General features: G+C 47.4%; 1 protein-coding gene across 1 annotated transcript; it reads right to left on the bottom strand.

The window, feature by feature from the left end:
* Positions 1–6,098: 6,098 nt before the first annotated feature.
* On the bottom strand, positions 6,099–9,514 carry LOC147105576 (zona pellucida sperm-binding protein 4-like). The gene is made up of 9 exons (XM_086010885.1): positions 9,154–9,514; positions 8,436–8,614; positions 8,181–8,278; positions 7,972–8,105; positions 7,694–7,883; positions 7,309–7,456; positions 7,093–7,165; positions 6,359–6,469; positions 6,099–6,286 (listed from the first exon to the last, which is right to left on the bottom strand). The coding sequence occupies exons 1-9, from the start codon at positions 9,497–9,499 to the stop codon at positions 6,135–6,137; spliced, it is 1,431 nt and encodes a 476-aa protein (XP_085867011.1). The 5' UTR covers positions 9,500–9,514; the 3' UTR covers positions 6,099–6,134.
* Positions 9,515–19,379: the final 9,865 nt, after the last annotated feature.

Raw genomic sequence — 19,379 nt, 5'->3', positions numbered from 1 at the left:
CGGAAGCTCTCTCAGCACAAGGGGCGATTTGCCTGGAAATAAACACCACCCTCTACCTACTCTAAAGGACCCCTACAGGTAACAGGTTCATGTCACTACAATACACCCATGCACCTGCTGTAAACATACTGTAGTGTGAAAACACCAACTCACGTTTGGAAAGGTCCTGCTCCATTTCACCAATAACCAATCGGAGCCACCTGCTTCAGGTGTCCCTCACTGAAGCAGTTATGTTGGTACTACAGAAGACCTCAAGCTAATGAAGAATTACAGTCCAGAATGCTCAGGTTATGTGTGCAGCCTTGGTGGCTTGAGCCGGCCACTACTGGCAAGGAATACTTTGCATACACGGGCCTGCACTAAAATTATCTTAACTTCCCTGAATGCTGGCGGATTTAGTTCATTGCGATGACCCGTCCTGCAATTCTTGGGGCATTTTCCTCACAGAAACTATGAGCAGAGATTAAGGCAGTGATCAAAACCATGGTCAAAATCAGTTGGGTGAGAAATGGAATCACCAGGGGAGCGCCTCAGTGCTTTAGGGCAAGAGTTACATAAAAATTAGGAGCAAGAGTCGTCCATGTGGCCCCTCGAGCCCACTCCGCCATTCGCCAAGATCATGGCTGCTCTGATCTTGGCCTCAACTCCATTTTCCTGCCTGTTCCCATAACCCTCGACTCCCCTGTAGCTCAAATATCTGTATCTCCACCTTGAATATATTCACTGACTCAGCCTCCACAGCACTCTGGGATACAGAATTACAAAGATTCACAACTCAGGAAATTCCTCCTCATCAGACTTAATGGGCGACCCCTTATCCTAAAACTATGCCCCCTAGTTCTGAATTCCCCACGAGGGGAAAACATCCTCTCAGCATCTACCCTGTCAAGCCCCCTCAGAATCTTATGTTTCAATAAGATGACGTCTCATTCTTCTAAACGCCAATGAATACAGGCCCAACCTACTCAACCTTTCCTCATAAGGCAACCCTTTCATCTCAGGAATCAACCTAGTGAACCCTTCTCTGAACAGCCTCCAATGCAAGCATGTCCCTCCTTAAATAAGCTGACCAAAACTGTATGCAGTGCCCTAGGTGTGGTCTCACCAGTGCCCTGTACAGTTGTAGCAAGACTTCCCTACTTGTATACTCCATCCCCTTCAAATAAAGGCCAACATTCCATTTGCCTTCCTCTTCACTTGCTGTACCTGCTGGCTAACTTTCATGTACGAGGACTCCCAGATCCTTCTGTAATGCAGCATGATGCAGTCTATCTCCATTTAAATAATATTTTACTTTTCTATTCTTCCTACTAAAGTGGATAACCTCAGTTTCCCACATTATACTCCAGCTGCCAAATCTTTGCCCACTCACTTACCTATCTATATCTCTTTGCAGACTGTCATCCTCAACTTGCTTTCCCACCTATCTTTATAGCATTACAAAGTTGACTACAGTACTGTCCCTCATCCAAGTCATTAATATAGATTGTAAATAGTTGAGACCCCAGCACTGATGCTGTGGCACCCCACCAGTTACAGTTTGCCAATTGCCAAATGACCCATAGAAACACAGAAGATAGGAGCAGGAGTAGGCCATTCGGCCCCTCGAGCCTGCTCCACCACTCAATGCGATCATGGCTGATCATCCAAATTCAGTACCTGGTCCCTGCTTTCTCCCCATATCCCTTGATCCATAAGAAATATATCCAACTCCTTCTTGAATATATTTAGTGTATTGGCGCCTACTGCCTTGTGGTAGAGAATTCCACAGGTTCACCACTCTCTGGGTGAAGAAATTCCTCCTCATTTCCGTCCTAAATGGCCTACCCCTTATCCTTAGACTGTGACCCCTGGTTCTGGTCTCCCTGACCATCAGGAACATCCTGCCTGCATCTAGTCTGTCCAGTCCTGTCAGAATTTTATAAGTTTCAATGAGATCCCCTCTCATTCTTCTAAACTCCAGCGAGTACAAGCCCAATCTCTCCTCAGAAGTCATTCCTGCCATCCCAGGTATCAGCCTGGTGACTCTTTGCTGAACTCCTTGCATGGCAAGAACATCCTTCCTCAGATAAGGCAACCAAAGCTGCACACAATACTCACGGTGTGGTCTCACCAAGGCCCTGTACAACTGCAGCAAGACGTCCTTGTTCCTGTACTCATACCCTCTTGCTACGAAGGCCAACATACCATTTGCCTTCTTAACCGCCTGCTGCACCTGCATGCTTACCTTCAGCGACTGTTGCACAAGGACACCCAGGTCTTGTTGCACTTCCCCATCTATTGCCATTCAGATTATAATCTGCCTTTGTTTTTGCCACCAAAGTGGATAACCTCACATTTATCCACGTTATATTGCATCTGCCATGCACTTGCCCAATCACCCAACCAGGTATTTCTCAGCATCCTCCTCACAGCACACCCAGCTTTGTGGCATCTGCAAATTTGGAGATATTACATCTAGTTCCCTTGTCTAGATTAATATATATCTAGATCATTAATATATATTGTGAATAGCTGGGGACCAAGGACCGATCCCTCCGGTACCCCACTAGTCACTGCCTGCCACTCAGAAAAAGCCGTTTATTCCAACTCTTTGCTTTCTGTCTGCCAACCAGTTTGCTATCCAAGTCAATACCTTGCCCCCAATCCCATGTGCCTTAACTGTATACACTAATCTTATGCAGGACCTTATTAAAAGCCTCCTGAAAGTCCATTTATCCCAACTCTTTTCTGTTAGCCAATCCTCTATCCATGCTAATATTACCATCAACACTGAGCTCTTATTTTGTGCAGTAACCTTTAACGTGGCACCTTAGCAAATGACTTTTGGAAATCCAAATCACCCTGCTCGTTACATACGCAAAGAATTCATATACATTTGTCAAACACTATTTCCCTTTCATAAAACAGAACATAATAGGAGCAGGAGCAAGCCATTTGGCCCTTTGAGCCTGCTTTGCCATTCAATAAGATCATGGCTGATCTTCTACCTCATCTCCACTATCCCCATATCCCTTGATTCCATTGATAGTCAAAAATCCATCGATCTCAGTCTTGAATACACTGACCGACAGCCTCCACAGCCCACTGGGGTGGAGAATGCCAAAGATTCACCACCCTCAGTGAAGACATTTCTCCTCCTCAGTCCTAAAATGGCCAACCCCTTATCTTTAGGCTGTGACCCTGGCTTTGGACTCCCCAGCCAGAAGAAACATCCTCCTTGCATCTAGTCTGTCAATCCCCTCATTCTACTAAACTCTAGGGTATATATTCCCAGTCTACTCATGACAAACCCATATCCTAGGAACCCATCTGCTGAACGTTCATTGCACTCCCTCTATGGCAAGTACATCCTTCCTTAGGCAAGATGACCAAAGCTGTACACAATACTCCAGGTGTGGTCTCACCAGGGCCCTATTTAATTGCAGTAAGCCATCTTCACTCATACTCAAATCCTCTTGTAATAAAGGCCAACATACCATTTGCTTTCCTAATTGCTTGCAGTTCCAGCACGTTAACTGATTGGTGTATAAGGACACCCAGGTCCCTCTGAACAAACATATCCCCAATTACTCCATTGGTTAACTTCACATTTCTCTACATTATATTCCATTTGCCATGCTCTCGCCCACTCACTAAGCCTGTCTAAATCCCCTTGAAGCCTCCTTGCATCCTCCTCAAGTTCTCACGCAGCTTTAGATCAGCAAACCTGGATATATTATATTTGGTTCCTCATCCAAATCATTGATTAGATTGCGAATAGCTGAGGCCCAAGCACCGATCCTTGCGGTACCCCACTAGTTACAACCTGCCATCCCAAAAATGACCTGTTTATTGCTGTTGTTTTCTGTCCATTAACCAAGCCTCAATCCATGCTAGTATATTACCCCCAATCCCATGAGCTCTAATTTTGTTGAATAACCTACTGTGGCACCTTATCAAATGTCTGCTGAAAAGCCAAATACACCACATCCACTGGTTCCCCCTTAACTATTCTGCTAGTTACAACCTCAAAAATCTCCAACAGATTTGTCAAACATGATTTCCTTCAAATCTGTGTCGACTCTACCCAATCCTGTTATTATTTTCCAAGTGCCATGTTGAGTTCAATGAAGAGGGGCCAAGGACCAAGGCAGCTGAATTACATTCTAACTTTGTATTTGACACCAACATTATTCTTGCTCAACCACATTTAGTGCACTCCTTCCATGTATTGAAGATGCAATACTTCACCTGTCCCGACATTGAACCCAATGTGCCACTGACCCATGATCCTGGACAATCCATGGCCCAGAACACTACCCACAGTCCCAGTTTGGGGGGCTTGGATTGAAATTTTTCAATCTGCATCATTGCTGTGGGTCTTGCAGAAGCCCCACAGTCCCCACTATGGATCTACCGGCACCTGTCAGTGGGTGAAACATGGGGCCTCTGCCCCATTACCACTAACCATGTGCCACAGTGGCTTTGGTTCTGTAACCATCATCTTTCCATAATTCAGGTCACAATTTGAAACTAGATCAATGAAAAGCAGAGCATTTCTTTCATCAATACTCCTGTCAGAGTTCTGTGCAGCAGCTCAAGCACCACCTGGCTTTGGGAAATCTCTGCCAACTGATCATTGTTAACTCAGGATTCTCCAAAGTCAAACTCAAAGTATCCTGTATTGTCTAAACTAGTTTCTCAGCAACTGAAACTAGACTAGCCAACTGATAATGACCTACCCTCAATCCCCGACTTCCTGTAGAGGTTGTCCCCACAATAAAGGCTCCTTCAGACACCAGTGATTCTGGGGAAAGCCTCTTGTGCAGAAGTTCCACTCCGCACTGTGGGCATCACACCCCACATTGAGTGGGGTGACTGGATTAGTGCTTCCTACAGTTCCAGATCAGTAAGGATAAGAAAGGCCACGACACCTCCACCCTCAATTGATGTGCTAATACTCCCCCTACTGCTTTATTGAATTGACTGGAGTTTTGATCGATACTGGAACTGGATTCCAGACGGATGCTGGAAGGCTGTTCAGAGCAGCTGCTGAAGACCAGGAGGGAGCTTCCCACTGCCGGTCTAGCGAGGCCCAAAACAACCCAGCTAGTGGTTTAATAAAAGCAGGAAATAGGCAGGTCAGGCAGCCTCTGTGGAGAGAAACAGAGTTAATGTTTCAGGTCAATGACCTTTCATCAGAATGGGTAAAAGTTAGTGATGTAACAGAGTTTAAGCAAGTACAGGGGCAGGGAAAGGAGTGTGATAGACTTCAAGACAGCCAGGCTGGTGGAATGGGCAGACAGATGAAATTTAACACAAACGTGCAAAGTGAAACATTTGGTAGGAAGAACAAGGACAGGCAATATAAACTAAAGGGTACAGTCCTAAAGTGGCTGCATGAACAGAGACCTGGGAGTATGTGTGCACAAATCATTGAAGGTGGCAGGGCAGGTTGACAAAGCAATTAAAAAAGCATATGGGATACTGGGCTTTACAAGTAGAGGCATGGAGTACAAAAATTAAGGAAATTAACTTTTAGAAAACACTGGTTTGGCCTCAACTGGAGTATTGGGTCAATTCTGAGCACCGCTCTTTGGGAATGATGTGACGGCCCTAGGAGAAGGTGCATGGAAGAATGATTCCAGGGATGAGGATGTCAGTTACATGGATGGCGAGAGAAGCTGGGGTTCTTAGAGCAGAGAAGGTTCAGAGAGCAGATTTGAGAGGTTTTCAAAAGCATGAGGCGTCGAGACAGTAGATAGAGGGGAACTGTCGCCATTGGCAGAACGGGCCAGAGCCAGAGGACACAGATTGAACGTTAGTTGTAAAAGATCCAAAGGAGAGACATGAGGAAAATCCTTTTTTTGTTTTTTTACTCGGAGTGGTTAATAACTGGAATGCACAGTCCGAAAGGTTGGTGGAGGCCGATTAAATCGTGGCTTTCAAAAGGGAATTGGATAAGCAACAAATAAAAAAATAAAAAATTGCAGGGCTACAGGGAAAGGGCCGAGGAGTGGGACTAGCTGAAGTGCTCTTGCAAACAGCAGGCACGGGCTCAATGGTGACAGCACAGAAGGAGGCCATTCTCTGATTCTATGAACACAAGATCAGGGTTCATGTATAACAGGGTTTTATTGTCCAACAGACATCTACAGTTCCATGGAGCTGCACTCGGAGCCCACCCTGCGGCGATGGTCCATTTTCCACATGGCAACAGTCCCGACCAACAGGGCCACGGAGAGCAGAGCTACCCCAACCGCTGCTCCAGGAAGAACACGGGAGGGGGAATCAGCAGCAGCATCTGTGGGGAGAAGGGAGGGTTAGATGGGCACCAGTTACTCCATCACTAAACAGTGGCAGGGGCCTCCTTTACCTTTCTCTTCCTGGTGGATCCCAGCAGCCAATCTCTCATCTTCCAGGAAAATGATGGCTCCATCAGCGGTCACCAAGGACCCAGCCCGGTCATCGGCGCTTCTTCGCCTCTCTGGGGGAGACGAGAGGCAAGAGTTCAAGGTGGGCAATTCAATGTGCAGCTGTCTGAAGCGCTGAATCAGGTGTACAATCCGATGGCCCAATGCAAAAACCCTCGGGCAGTGAGTACCGGAGAGATTGGACTGTAGTTAAACACTGTTCCCTCACTGTCAGACTAAGATTCACTCCTGATTCTCAGAAGGACCCGCATCAACCCAGCAAAGTTTGCAGTCGTTGACGGGTCCAATGGCCAGGCTGGTCTCCTGGGGAAAGAGACCCGTTTTAAGCACTAATTTGACGAGCGGTTACACTGGACATACACACATTGCCCAGGTCTCCCCGCCCCCAGATATCGGTTCAGTTCCACCCTGGAACTCCTGGTGACAGCAGGATGCTGGATCAATGTTCAAGGCCAGAGGTGGATTCCATTCAGAACCAGTGCAAGATGTGCTCAGAGCCCCTGAGCCAGATTGCTATTCTGCTGTAGACTAACTGGGATAGAGTTGAGCGGGCAGATTGAGGACACTGCTCCTGTGCCCACTGTTGGGCCCTTGCTGAGTGAGCCCAGTGTCCAGATGCCCCACACCCACCCTTCCCCATCAGGGTTCAGTTTCTAGTCAGATCCCAGCTACTTACTGGGGCTGCAGGGAGCCGTGCAGTTCTCTCGGGTGGAAGGGAAGCAAACTTCAGCACTGCAGTGGAAGTGAACCTGGAAAGAGACAGTGCGGTCTGGTCAGTGCCACAGCTCCCAGTCAGGAGATTCATGCTTCTACAGTCAAAGGGTCAACAGGGGCCTCCTCACTGTGAGCAAGACCCAGGGAACAAGTTCAACCAAGACTGAAGGAAACTCACCTCCCCGCTCAGAGCCCGGCCCGAAACTCGGTCCCAGAAAGCGAAAGTGCTGACTACAAACCGATTCTGGTGAGTTGGGAACGGCGAATGGGAAGCGGCGTCTACCGGGAGGAGGCGGGTTTTGTAATTGTCTCCAGTAAAGGGGCACCTGGAACAGAGAAAGAGCGGGTTATATGGAGAGGGCACCTGGAACTCCCAACTACAGAGTTACAGCGGCACATCAAAGCAAAGTCCCGAGATTAGACGAGATAAAGAAACCAGTCCATTCAAGTCATCAACCTGGAGCTCAGATTGGTTTGATTATTGGCCGTTCCTTCACCCAGTCCATGTCGCCCCCCTCCCCAAATCACCAGCCTGCCCCAAGGTCCCTCACTCGCTGCCTTACCTGCCCACCAGGAGGTCCCATCGGAGCCCCGAATGCGGCTCGGGGGTGGGGGTCGCCCAGCAGTCATTGAGCACCAGCACAAGGGACGGATCGTTCCGGTTCAGGACTCGAACCTCCACAAACACGGGGTCCCGGAGCACACTCAGGATCGGGTAGTCACTGGCCACGTACCAGCTCCGGTAGCCACCATCTGGAAAGAGAAGACGATGAAGGACGGCCACTATTTGGAGAGAGAGAGCGCCTGAAGTTGGACACTAACCATCAGCAGCACTCGCTACCTCTCGCTATTCTCAGCTCCAGAACCAGGATACCGGCCTCAGTGGCAGGCAGTGGCGGAGAAAGGCTGTAAACTCTGGGCTTCACCTGCAATTCAGACTCCTGGCTCCCCTTGTAACTGCACTGGACATGGAGCCTGCAAGAGAACGGACACGGCTGGAGAATTCAGCTCCTCACCTTCTCTACCCGCGCCATGTGCTCCCAGTCTCACCTGAAGGGGCTGTCCCGGGTCACCGATCCCAAAGCTCCATCCAAGATCTCAAACTGACCCAACACATCCGTTTCATAGACGGCGTTCACCCCGTCCAGCTACAAGAGACAGAAGACCATCATTACAGAGAAATTGAGCAAGTCTGCCATTGCCTTATCACATGCAGTGTCTTTAAGGGCCCCCATTGCCCTTTAGACCCCCTCTTTCCCACCCGACTGACAGCCATTGATGGGGCTCCCAGCCCACAATACCTACCCGCTGAGTAGTGCCACACTCAGTGACTGCGAACTGAAAGAGCACAGTGTCTGCAGAGGCCACGGTCGGACTGCACTCCGCTCCGTGTCCATCCTTCAGATGGACCGTTGTCAGGTCTACAGGAGGCAGCGTCAAATCCTTGGAGATGGCGATCAGGACCCGGCCATCCTTGGTGCACACTGCAAGAGAGAGAGTCAATGAAAGGCGGTTAGTTGCTGCACGGGGAATGGCAAGGGAACCGTTACCGGGAGGGGCAGAAACTCCGCCCAGCGCAGCACCAGCTTCTAGTTTCCTTCTCTCCCCGTCCACACCCCAATTCTCCATCTAATGGAGACGGGTCACCAACTCCATCCCTACTGGACTGGTTACACAAGACCGGCATCAAATCCACACCCTGTCCGGTCAGTGCCAGCCAGGGACTGATCTTCACTCTGCCCTCCTATCCTGGGGCGCAATTCAACCATCAGAAGTCCCAAGTCGCATAGAGAAGGAAGGAGAGATCCTGGGTCAGGATCTCAATGATCAGACTTTCAAACTGTAGAACTGAACACGGTTCCTAAACCCGCCAGCTCCCGGACTGGAGAGGTTGGAGACTCCAGCTGATGTTTCAGGACAGGAGGAGAGAGGATACTGTCCAGGGAATCCCCAGTGCAGTTGGATTGCGGCTGGTCCTGGGAAGCCCTGGCCCAGAATATAGGCGAGCCGAGAATACACCCACCTGGCAGATTGTGGAGTGAATAGAAACACGGCGGCACATCCCGGCTCCCGGCATCAAAGCAGCAGCCTCTCCGCACACACTCACTGCCTTCAATTCCCCCAAACCCGCAGTCTTGGCGGAATTTGGGAGACAGCCAACATTGATCGGCGGGGAGGAGGAGAGAGGGCGGCTGAGATGAACAGATTGTAACAAAGAACAAGCCCAGAACCCGCAGCCCCTCCATTCTAACAAGCAAGGCTCCCAGATAAGTGAGGCTGTAGACCCGACTCCCCCTTTTTATCCCCTGTTTAACCCGCAGTAAATGAATGGTCTCATTGGCCCACGGGCTCCCCATGTGAACCCGCATTCCCACGGGGCACACGGAGATATTGGGGCCTTGTGTTTTCTGCTCCTTGAGTAGAGGGAACTGTGTTTTTTAACAAAATATAGATGTGTCTTTATTTGAAGTTGTAAAGTATGATTAAATTTACATCGGTTGAATACAATGTCTGTTTCTTTCCTTATATTCTGTTTCAGTTCATCAATAAAGAAAGGCTGAACTTGTCTCGTTCCCATAGACCCAGATTGTCCATGTTTATACGGAGTGTGAGAGGTTGCAGTCCCTCTTCCATTATTTGAAGGGGCTGATCCTCGATTTTTGGCTGCACTTCAGTCCCACTCTCCTGATCTACGGCCACCCAGTGCGGAGGGGAGCGGGCGGGTCAGGGACCTCCTCGTGGGACTGCTCCTGGGCCTGGCCAAAGTGGCCATTAACTGGTCCAGGCAGCAGGCGGTCCAGGGGGTCATTCGGCCCACCTCTCTTCCGCGGCCACGTTCACCCCTGGGTGGCCCTGGAGATGGAGCACGCGGTGTCTGCCGGCACGCTCGAGGCCTTCCGAGACCGGTGGGCACCGCAGGCACTGGAGTGCTGCATCACCATAAGGAACAGTACTTTAATTTAATTTGTTCAATTTCCTTTTAACCTTTTTTAAAGTTACAGCGCATGGTCATAGAATCATCGAATCATAGAATGGTTACAGCAGGAAAGGAGGCCATTCGGCCCGTCGAGCCCGTGCCGGCTCTCTGCAAGAGCACTTCAGCCAGTCCCACTCCCCCGCCCTTTCCCCGTAGCCCTGCACATTTCTTCCCTTCAGATACTTATCCAACTCCCTTTTCAAAGCTGTGATTGAATCTGCCTCCACCGCCCTTTCAGGGAGAACATTCCAAATCTTAACCGCTCGCTGCGTAAAAAAGTCTTTCTTACGTGGCCTTTGGTTCTTTTGCCAATCACCTTAAATCTCTGTCCTCCGGTTCTCCACCCTTCTGCCAATGGGAACAGTTTCTCTCTACCTACTCTGTCCACACTCCTCATGGATTTGAACACCTCTATCAAATCTCCTCTCAATTTTCTCTGCTCCAAGGAGAACAACGCCAGCTTCTTCAGTCTTTCAACATAACTGTACTCCGGACTGGGGAATGAGGTTGGTCAGGTGGAGCAAGTTTCAATAGGTGAACATTTAGGGAACAGTAATCATAGTATCAGAAGGTTTTGGTTAGCTATGAAAAAGGACAGGGAGCAATCTAGAGTAAAAATGTTTAACAGGGGGAAATGCAATTTCAGTGGGATGAGAACGGATCTGGCCCGGGTAAACTGGAATCAAAGATTGGCAGGCAAAACTGTAATAAACAATAGGCTGCCTTTAAAGAGGAAATAGTTCAGGTGCAGTTGAGGTACTTTCCAACGAGGGGGAAAGGCAGGACAACTAAAGTCAGGGCTCGCTGGATGATGAAAGAGATAGAGAATATGATGAAGCAGAAAAAGAGCGAATATGACAGATGTCAAGTTGCAAATGCATCTGAGAATCAGGCTCTATATAGAAAGTTCAGAGGAGAAGTGAAAAATCAAATAAGACGGGCAAAGAGAGGGTATGAGAATAGAATTGCAGCCAACATAAAAGGTAATCCAAAAGTCTTCTATAGGCATATAAATAGTAAAAGGGTAGTAAGAGGAGGGATGGGGATGATTAGGGACCAAAAAGGAGACCTATTCATGGAGGCAGAGGGTATGGTTGAGGTACTAAATGAGTACTATGCATCAGTCTTCACCAAGGAAGAGGATGCTGCCATAGACATTGTAAAGGAGGAGGCAGTGGAGATACTTGATAGGATATAAATTGATAAAAAGTGGCATTAGAAAGGCTGGCTGTATTTAAAGTAGATAAATCACCAGGAGCGGATGGGATGAATCCTAGGATGCTGCGGGAATTTAGGGAAGAAATCGCGGTGATACTGGCCATAATCTTCCAATCCTCCTTAGATACGGGGGCGGTGCCAGAGGACTGGAGAACTGCAAATATTATTCCCTTGTTCAAAAAAGTGTGTAAAGATAAACCCAGCAACTACAGCCCATTCAGTTTGACCTCGGTAGTGGGGAAGCTTTTAGAAACAGTAATCAGGGACAAAATTAACAGTCGCTTGGAAAGTGTGGTTTAATTAAGGAAAGCCAGCATGGATTTGTTAAAGGCAAATCATGTTTAACTAACTTGTTTGAGTTTTTTGATGAGTAACAGGCAGGATTGATGAGGATAATGCAGTTGACGTAGTGAACATGGATTTCAAAAAGTCGTTCGAAAAAGTGCCACGTAATATGTTTGCCAGCAAAGTTGAAGCCCATGGAATTAAAGGGACAGTGGACATGGATATGGAATTGGCTGAGTGACAGGGAACAGAGAGTAGTGGTGAACGGTTGTTTTTTGGACTGGAGGAAGGTATACAGTGGTGTTCCTAAGGGGTCGGTTCTAGGACCACTGCTTTTCTTGATACATATTAATGACTTGGACATGGGTGTACAGGGCACAATTTAAAAATTTGCAGATGAGACAAAACTTGGAAGTATAGTGAACAGTGAGGAGGAGAGTGACAGAAGTCAGGAAGACAGACAGGCAGGTGAAATGGGCGGACACGTGACAGATGAAATTTAGCACGGAAAATTGTGAAGTGATAGATTTTGGTAGAAAGAATGAGGAGAGGACATATAAACTAAATGGTCCAATCCTGAAGGGGGTGCAGGAACAGAGAGACCTGGGGGTATGTGTGCACAAGTCGTTGAAGGTGGAAGGACAGGTTGAGAAAGCAGTTAAAAAGGCTTACGGGATTCTGGGCTTCATAAATAGCGGTATAGAGTACAAAAGTGTGGAAATTGTAGTTGACTTGAAATTGGCAATTGCCGGTAATAAACAGAGTCAGCTCCACAAGTGTCCCTCTTAAGGAGGCAGCACTAATAGAATTTAGACACCGAGTCTCATTAACTCGAGAAACCTATAATTTTAAATGATAATCGTGTTGTTTGTGTCAATGAGAGACTCGGTACCTTGCGGTGCAGAGAGGCAGCTTCCATCCCGTGGACATTGGGGAACATTGATTCAGCACCACACCTAACCCCTCTCAGAGACCCCATCTCCTGGAATCAGAGTGATACAGCACCGAAGGAGGCTGTTCGGCCCATCGTGTTTGTGTCGGCCTTTGAAAGAGCTATCCAATAAATCCCAGTCCTTGCTCTTTCCCCATGGCCCTGCTAATTGCTCCTGTTCAAGCACATATCCAATTACCTTGGGAGTGGTATTTCTGAATCTGCTTCCGTCATCCTTTCAGGCAGCGCATTCCAGATCACAACAACTCGCTGTGTAAACAAATTCTCCTCATCTCCCCCCTGGTCTTTGGCAATTGTTTGAAATCAGCGTCCTCTTGTTGCTGACCCTACTGCCAGTGGGAACAGTCTCTTCATATAATCTCTATGAAAACCCCTCATAATTTTGAACATCTCTATTAAATCTTCCATTAACCTTCTCTGCTCTAAGGAGAAAAACCCTCAGTTTCTGCAGTCTCTCCACATAACGGAAGACTTTCATCCCTGGAACCATTCCAGTAAATCTCCTCTGCACCCTCTCGAAGGCCTGGACATCCTTCCTAAAGTGCGGTGCCCATTACTGGATGCAATACTACAGCTAAGGCCTAACCAGTGATTTTTGAAGCTTTACCATTACTTCCTTTACTTTGTCCCTTTTATTTATAAAGCAAAGGATTTTTAAGAGCCATATGAACTTCAAAGATTCGTGTACGTACACCCCCAGATCTCTCTGTTCCTGCATTCCTTTAAAACGATACCATTTAGTCCATATTGCCTCTGCTCATTTTTCCTCCTAAAATGAAACACTTCACACTTCTCTGCATTAAATGTCATCTGCCATGTGTCTGCCCATTTCACCAATCTCTCTCTGTCCTCCTGAAGTCTGTCACTATCCTCCTCACAGTTTGCTACATTTCTGAGTTTGGTGTCATCTGCAAACTCTGAAATGATGCCTCCTTTACCCAAGTCCAGGTCAGTAATAGATCTCAAGAAGAGCAGTGGTCCCAATACCGACCCCTGGGGGACACCACTGTAAACCTCCCTCCAGTCTGATAAATATCCCTTCACCACTACTCTCTGCTTTCTGTCTCATAGCCAATTTAGTTTCCAAGCTGTCACTGCCCCTTTAATCCCGCTGTCTCCTTATAACCCCTGTAATGATATCAGCAAATAGTGATGATATTTGTCTGTGTTTGATTACTTATGCCTTACAGCATATTTGTCTGTGTTTTTGATTACTTGAGCCTGACCAGCAGAGGTCATGTGAGAGACAAGCAGTCCAGAGGAGTTTTACTTTCAGTTTCATTCTAGATGCATCACAGCATAGTGTGTTCTGTAAAAAGCTGTAGCAAGTCTTGAACAAGACTTCAGATTAAACAACATTCTCTTTCAGAAATGAGTCTTTATTGAACCCAAAAAGAAATCAAAACATGATGTCAGAAGTGGCTGAAAGAGAAAAAATCTGAAGTTAGCAACTTGATGGGACAGTGAAAGCAGTTGTGGCAAGTAAGCGAAATCAGCTCTCCACATATTAGCAAGCCAGAAGAGAACATCGTTGCTTACCATTAGAGAATAGCTAACAAAGTAAAAAATGGAAGGTTTACTCCCACCGGCGACGCTTCAATTGTCAGGTAATGTGGCTGAAAATTGGAGAAGGTTCAAACAACGTTTAGAGTTGTATTTAGCGGCAATCGGAGCTGACGAGAAAAGTGATAAACAAAAATCGTCCGTGTTCTTACATGTCGTGGGTGATGCAGCGCTGGAGGTATATAATAATTTCATATTTGCTGTTGATGGAGACAAAATGAAGCTAGATAAAATAATGGAACAGTTTGAGGCCTACTGCATACCTAAACGCAACGTGACCTTTGAGAGGCACAAGTTTTTCACATGTGTACAGAAAATCGGTGAGACTATTGATCAGTATGTGACTGAACTGAGAAACCGGAGCAAATCGTGTGAATTTGGGGGACTCACAGACTCGCTGATAAAAGACAGACTGGTGTGTGGTATTCGAGATAATGGTCTAAGGGAAAGACTGCTAAGAGAGCAAGATCTAGACCTGGGAAAAGCCATAGCACTGTGTAGGGTTACAGAGACTGTGAAGTTGCAGGCAAAGGAGCTGTTCAGTGACAGTAGCTGCAACGTGGATGCAGTGAGAAAGAACGGATACAAACCGTTTAACAAAGAGAGCGCCAATGTGAAAAAAGAGACGTGGCCAGCAAACGAAAATGAAAGAGACAATCGGAAGCCATGTAGTCGATGCGGTACACAGCGTCCACCAAGAAAGTGTCCAGCATATGGTAAAACATGCAATAGATGCAACAAAAACAACCATTATGCCCGTTGCTGTAAGAACCAAGCGCAACAAAGCAAGGTCCATACAGTAGATGAAAGTGAGATAGAGGAATTCAATGTAGATGTTGTGTCTGAAAACAAAAAAGAAAGAGACTGGATGTTGACACTAAAAGTGAATGGCATACACATTCCATTTAAATTGGATACTGGAGCACAAGTTAATGTGATATCAGAGACCGATTTTAAGAGAATTAGACCCAGACCAAAGTTACATGGAATACAAGTGAAAATGACCGGATACTCAGGTACTGATATACCAGTGAAAGGAAAATGCATTGTCAAAGTAACACACAAGGACAAAGAGCACACGCTAGCATTAATCGTGGTGCCAAAGGATGTGCAAGCCATATTAGGTTTAAAAGCCTGTGAGAGACTGAACCTGGTAAAGAGAGTCCTCGTTGTGGAAAGTGAAAGAGAGACAGTCTATGATGAACTGAATGTTGCGTACACACCGGGTAAGCTGATGTATACAGCAGACACGTTGTCCAGAGCTGTTGACCCAAGTGAGCCCGCAAACACCACAATGGATGAAAAAGTGAACGCCTACGTGGACATGATCACAAGTGCACTGCCCATAGCAGATGCAAAAATGGAGCTCATAAAGACTGAGACAAACAAAGATGAAACAATGAGACGACTGAGAAAAAGCATCTTGAATGGATGGCCCAACATGAAGCAAGACTGCTCACCTGATATAGCAGAGTACTGGAACTGCAGGGCGGAACTATCAGTGGTCGAAGACATCATCTACAAGGGAAGTAAAATAGTTATCCCAAAGAGTCTGAGAAGAGAGATGCTAAAAAAGATCCATGGAGGACATCTGGGGATCGAAAAGTGTAAGAAAAGAGCACGAGAGGTGATGTACTGGCCACGAATCAACTAAGATGTGACAAATGAGGTGTCAAACTGCACAATATGCCTGAAATATCGAGCAAGCAATCCGGTAGAACCACTAAAGCCACACCCAGCACCAGACAGACCTTACCAGAAGGTAGGCGCTGACCTATTCGTGTGTCAAGGGAAGGACTATCTTGTCGTCACAGACTATTACTCCCTGTATCCAGAGGTTTGTAGACTGTACACCACCACTGCAGAAGCTGTGATAAGTACGAAAGCCATATTCTCCAGACATGGCGTGGCAAGCGAGGTCTTCACAGACAACGGACCCCAGTTTAACAATGCAAATTTCCGACACTTTGCCAAAGAGTGGGACTTTGTCCACACAATGTCAAGTCCTCACTATCCACAGTCCAATGGACTAGTGGAAAAATCGGTCCAGACAGTGAAAAGACTGATGTACAAGGCAAAAGAGAGTGGAACTGACTTGTACCAAAGCATGCTTGTATACCGCACAACGCCGCTCGAGTGTGGTATGTCACCAGCCCAACTCCTGATGGGACGTCGGCTAAGGTCAAACCTACCCATCCCGGAGAACCTCCTGAAAACAAAAGAGGGGGAGAAAGTGAGGAAGTTCAAAGAGCAACAGAAAGAAAAGCAAAAGTACTACTATGACAGAGGAACACAAAACCTACCTGAACTCCACACTGGTGACCAAGTAAGGTTGAAAGACAAAACAAACACATGGACTCAGAAGGGAACTGTCCTGAGTGAAGTTCAACCAAGATCATACACCATTCAGACAGATGAGGGTGCTGTTCTGAGAAGAAATCGTCGAGATCTTCTCATGGGACCAGCCACAGCAGGTCAAGAGACTGATACTGGTGAACAACCTGATCACACAGCTGAGAACCAATCATCTGAGGCAACAACTCAGATTCAAGGACAATCAATCAGAAAATCCTCAAGACACGTGAAGCCTCCTGAGAGACTCATTGAGCAAATTTAAGGACTATTGTTAAAGAAGGAAGTAATGTTATCTTATTCTTTCTTCAAGTTCTAGTGTATTGACATATTTCAGGTGAACACACAAAGCAAGGGTAAAAAACCTTGCTCATGATAATGATAATGTAAGTTCATTAAATGTTGTTAGTTAAAAGTAAAATACTTTTGTTTTAAGAAAGGGAGATGTAATGATATCAGCAAATAGTGATGATATTTGTCTGTGTTTGATTACTTATGCCTTACAGCATATTTGTCTGTGTTTTTGATTACTTGTGCCTGACCAGCAGAGGTCATGTGAGAGACAAGCAGTCCAGAGGAGTTTTACTTTCAGTTTCATTCTAGATGCATCACAGCATAGTGTGTTCTGTAAAAAGCTGTAGAAAGTCTTGAACAAGACTTTAGATTAAACAACATTCTCTTTCAGAAATGAGTCTTTATTGAACCCAAAAATAAATCAAAACAACCCCAGTGTAGTGGAAGGATATCTTTTCAAACTCCCCCAGAGATCCCATCTCCTGGAATGGTCTCGGAGTGATCCCTGTAGTGGACAGATCCCTGGTCAAACTCCTCCTGTTAAAGGCTCTGAGAATCAGAGGGTGCATCACTTGTCCAAATGGAAATGACAATGTCAGCAACACCTGCCATGGCACAAGCCCTGGCCCTTGGCTGAATGGGATTCCAGCCGTGGCCAGAATGTGGTCGATGCAATGTTCATTCTGAAATGTAGGACTGAAACTTGTAGACCCCGGAAAATGTAACAGAGCACGGCGGGGACCCTGGGTTTACTGCCACCTCCCAATAACCTATTATACGGTTTACAGTCATTTGTGTCCGTAGATTTTGAGTGATGTCCTCTGTACAAGAGACCTGGTTTGGAGAAATTTACAGAACACAACATCCACTTTACAACAACAACTTGCATTTATATAGCACCTTAACGCAGCAACACGTCCCAAGGCCCTTCCCAAAGTTATCACACAGCAGGCCTTTGACCGTGTGTGGTGAGAAGGTCTATGGCATGTCTTGTGGATGTTCGGTGTTCCTGAGAAACTTGTCAGACTGCTGGAGGACATTTCCCAGAAGTCCCTGTGTGCGCTGGAGTGGACAGGGAACTAGCGGAATGGTTTGGATCAACAGTTGGAGTGAGATAAGGATGCACATTGTCACCTGATAGATTTAGGGGGAGAAATTTGGTGTCGCCCCGTTTGGGGCTCAATTAGCAGCCGGGCCCAAAGTTTAGCGCCTGGCGCTGATTATCACCGTCGACTGCAAACTTGGCGTTTATCATCCCTGGAGGTGATTGGAGCGCTAAATCAGGTGCTACACACCTGTCTTAAGGCGCAAAGGCCGAGGAGCGAGGCGCTAACTCAGAGTGCGGGTGAAGCGCAGGTGATGTCAGGTAGCAATGGAACACAGACACACTGGCACCAGACAGTTCTTAAAGGGGAGGGTGGATCTTGCTCTCCAGCCACACCCTGCTCATTGCAGGCTTGAATCCCGGCCTGGACAGACCTGTGCCTAAATTTTCCAGCCAAGGACTATGGAAAGGGTGAGAGAACGAGCTCAGCACTTCAGTGACCGGGCCTTGGAGGCTCTGGTTGGCACGGTGGAGCGCAGAAGAGCTATACTGCAGCCTGAGAGTGGCAGGAGGCCATTGCCACATGACTACAGAAGAGTCTGGAGGGAGGTGGCTCATCACGTCTCCTCCAGGAGCATGGTGCCCAGGACCCACAACCAATGTCGCAAAAAGTTCAACGACTTCACTCGGGTGGTCAGGGTGAGTGGCTGTTGTTCAATACCTCTCCATCCCTCCATCTCAACCTCACTTTATGGCCAGAGGGTCTTAAAACCCCAATGCCCAACACTCATCCAACACCTATGGCCATTTAATAAAACACACACGCACATTTCACACCTTGCATACATTAAGGGCTATTCAACTATGGGAGGCACATCAGGAAAGACCATGGCTGCACATTTACTCAGACACCATCCTTTTTCTTGCAGGCCAAGCTATCTCATAACAGGAGACAGCAGCAACAGACGGGTGGAGGGCCGCCTCAGCTGCAACCCCTCAGCGATCTTGAGGCGCACGTCCACAGGATTGTGGCAATCCAGGTGATCGGTCCCGTCGCCCCTGGAGAGGTCGACCACGTTCGGGACAGCAATGGTATGGTCATCAGCTTTCTCTCCTCTCTCATTCCACTTGTCCCTCACAACACCATCCTTTTACACTTTCAATCCAATTTATTAAATCGCTGCACTCCTTCCTCCCTTACTGCCCCCCTGTCCTCACGCTAAAGCCACTCTTGTACCTCCCTGCTTTCAGCTGCTGATTCACCAGCTGAGGAGACGAGCCCTCAATCTGCCAGTGGGAGTGAAGCCACGGGCGAGGAGGAAGAGGAAGCCGTAGCTTCAGCAAACCCTCTCCCGAGGAAGCCCATGTCCACACTGGGGCCACATCTTCCCTAGAGGGGAGCAGGGGGGAATGGCCTGATGAAGGTGAAGCTCCGGGACCCAGCGGGTTGCAGCAACGCGATGGGGGTAGGGAAGCTCGCGGGCCCTCTCCCCAGAGGGAGAGTAGGCCAGTGAGTCCTGCTGCACTGGACACAGAGGAGGAGCGGCTCATCTCTGAAATGAA

This window comes from Somniosus microcephalus, chromosome 17 (genome assembly GCF_052327205.1).
Source record: "Somniosus microcephalus isolate GS21.2 chromosome 17, FLI_Smic_1.0, whole genome shotgun sequence".
Lineage (NCBI taxonomy): Eukaryota > Metazoa > Chordata > Chondrichthyes > Squaliformes > Somniosidae > Somniosus > Somniosus microcephalus.
This window is presented reverse-complemented; position numbering and strand designations above follow the sequence as displayed.

Excerpts from the sequence above, each read along its gene's own strand:
- LOC147105576 (XM_086010885.1), bottom strand. The coding sequence starts at position 9,499 with ATGCGGGTTCACATGGGGAGCCCGTGGGCCAATGAGACCATTCATTTA. Across the intron at positions 8,615-9,153 it reads TTCACTCCACAATCTGCCAG|TGTGCACCAAGGATGGCCGG; the intron begins GTGGGTGTATTC and ends TCTCTCTTGCAG. Across the intron at positions 7,166-7,308 it reads GCCGGGCTCTGAGCGGGGAG|GTTCACTTCCACTGCAGTGC; the intron begins GTGAGTTTCCTT and ends GTCTCTTTCCAG.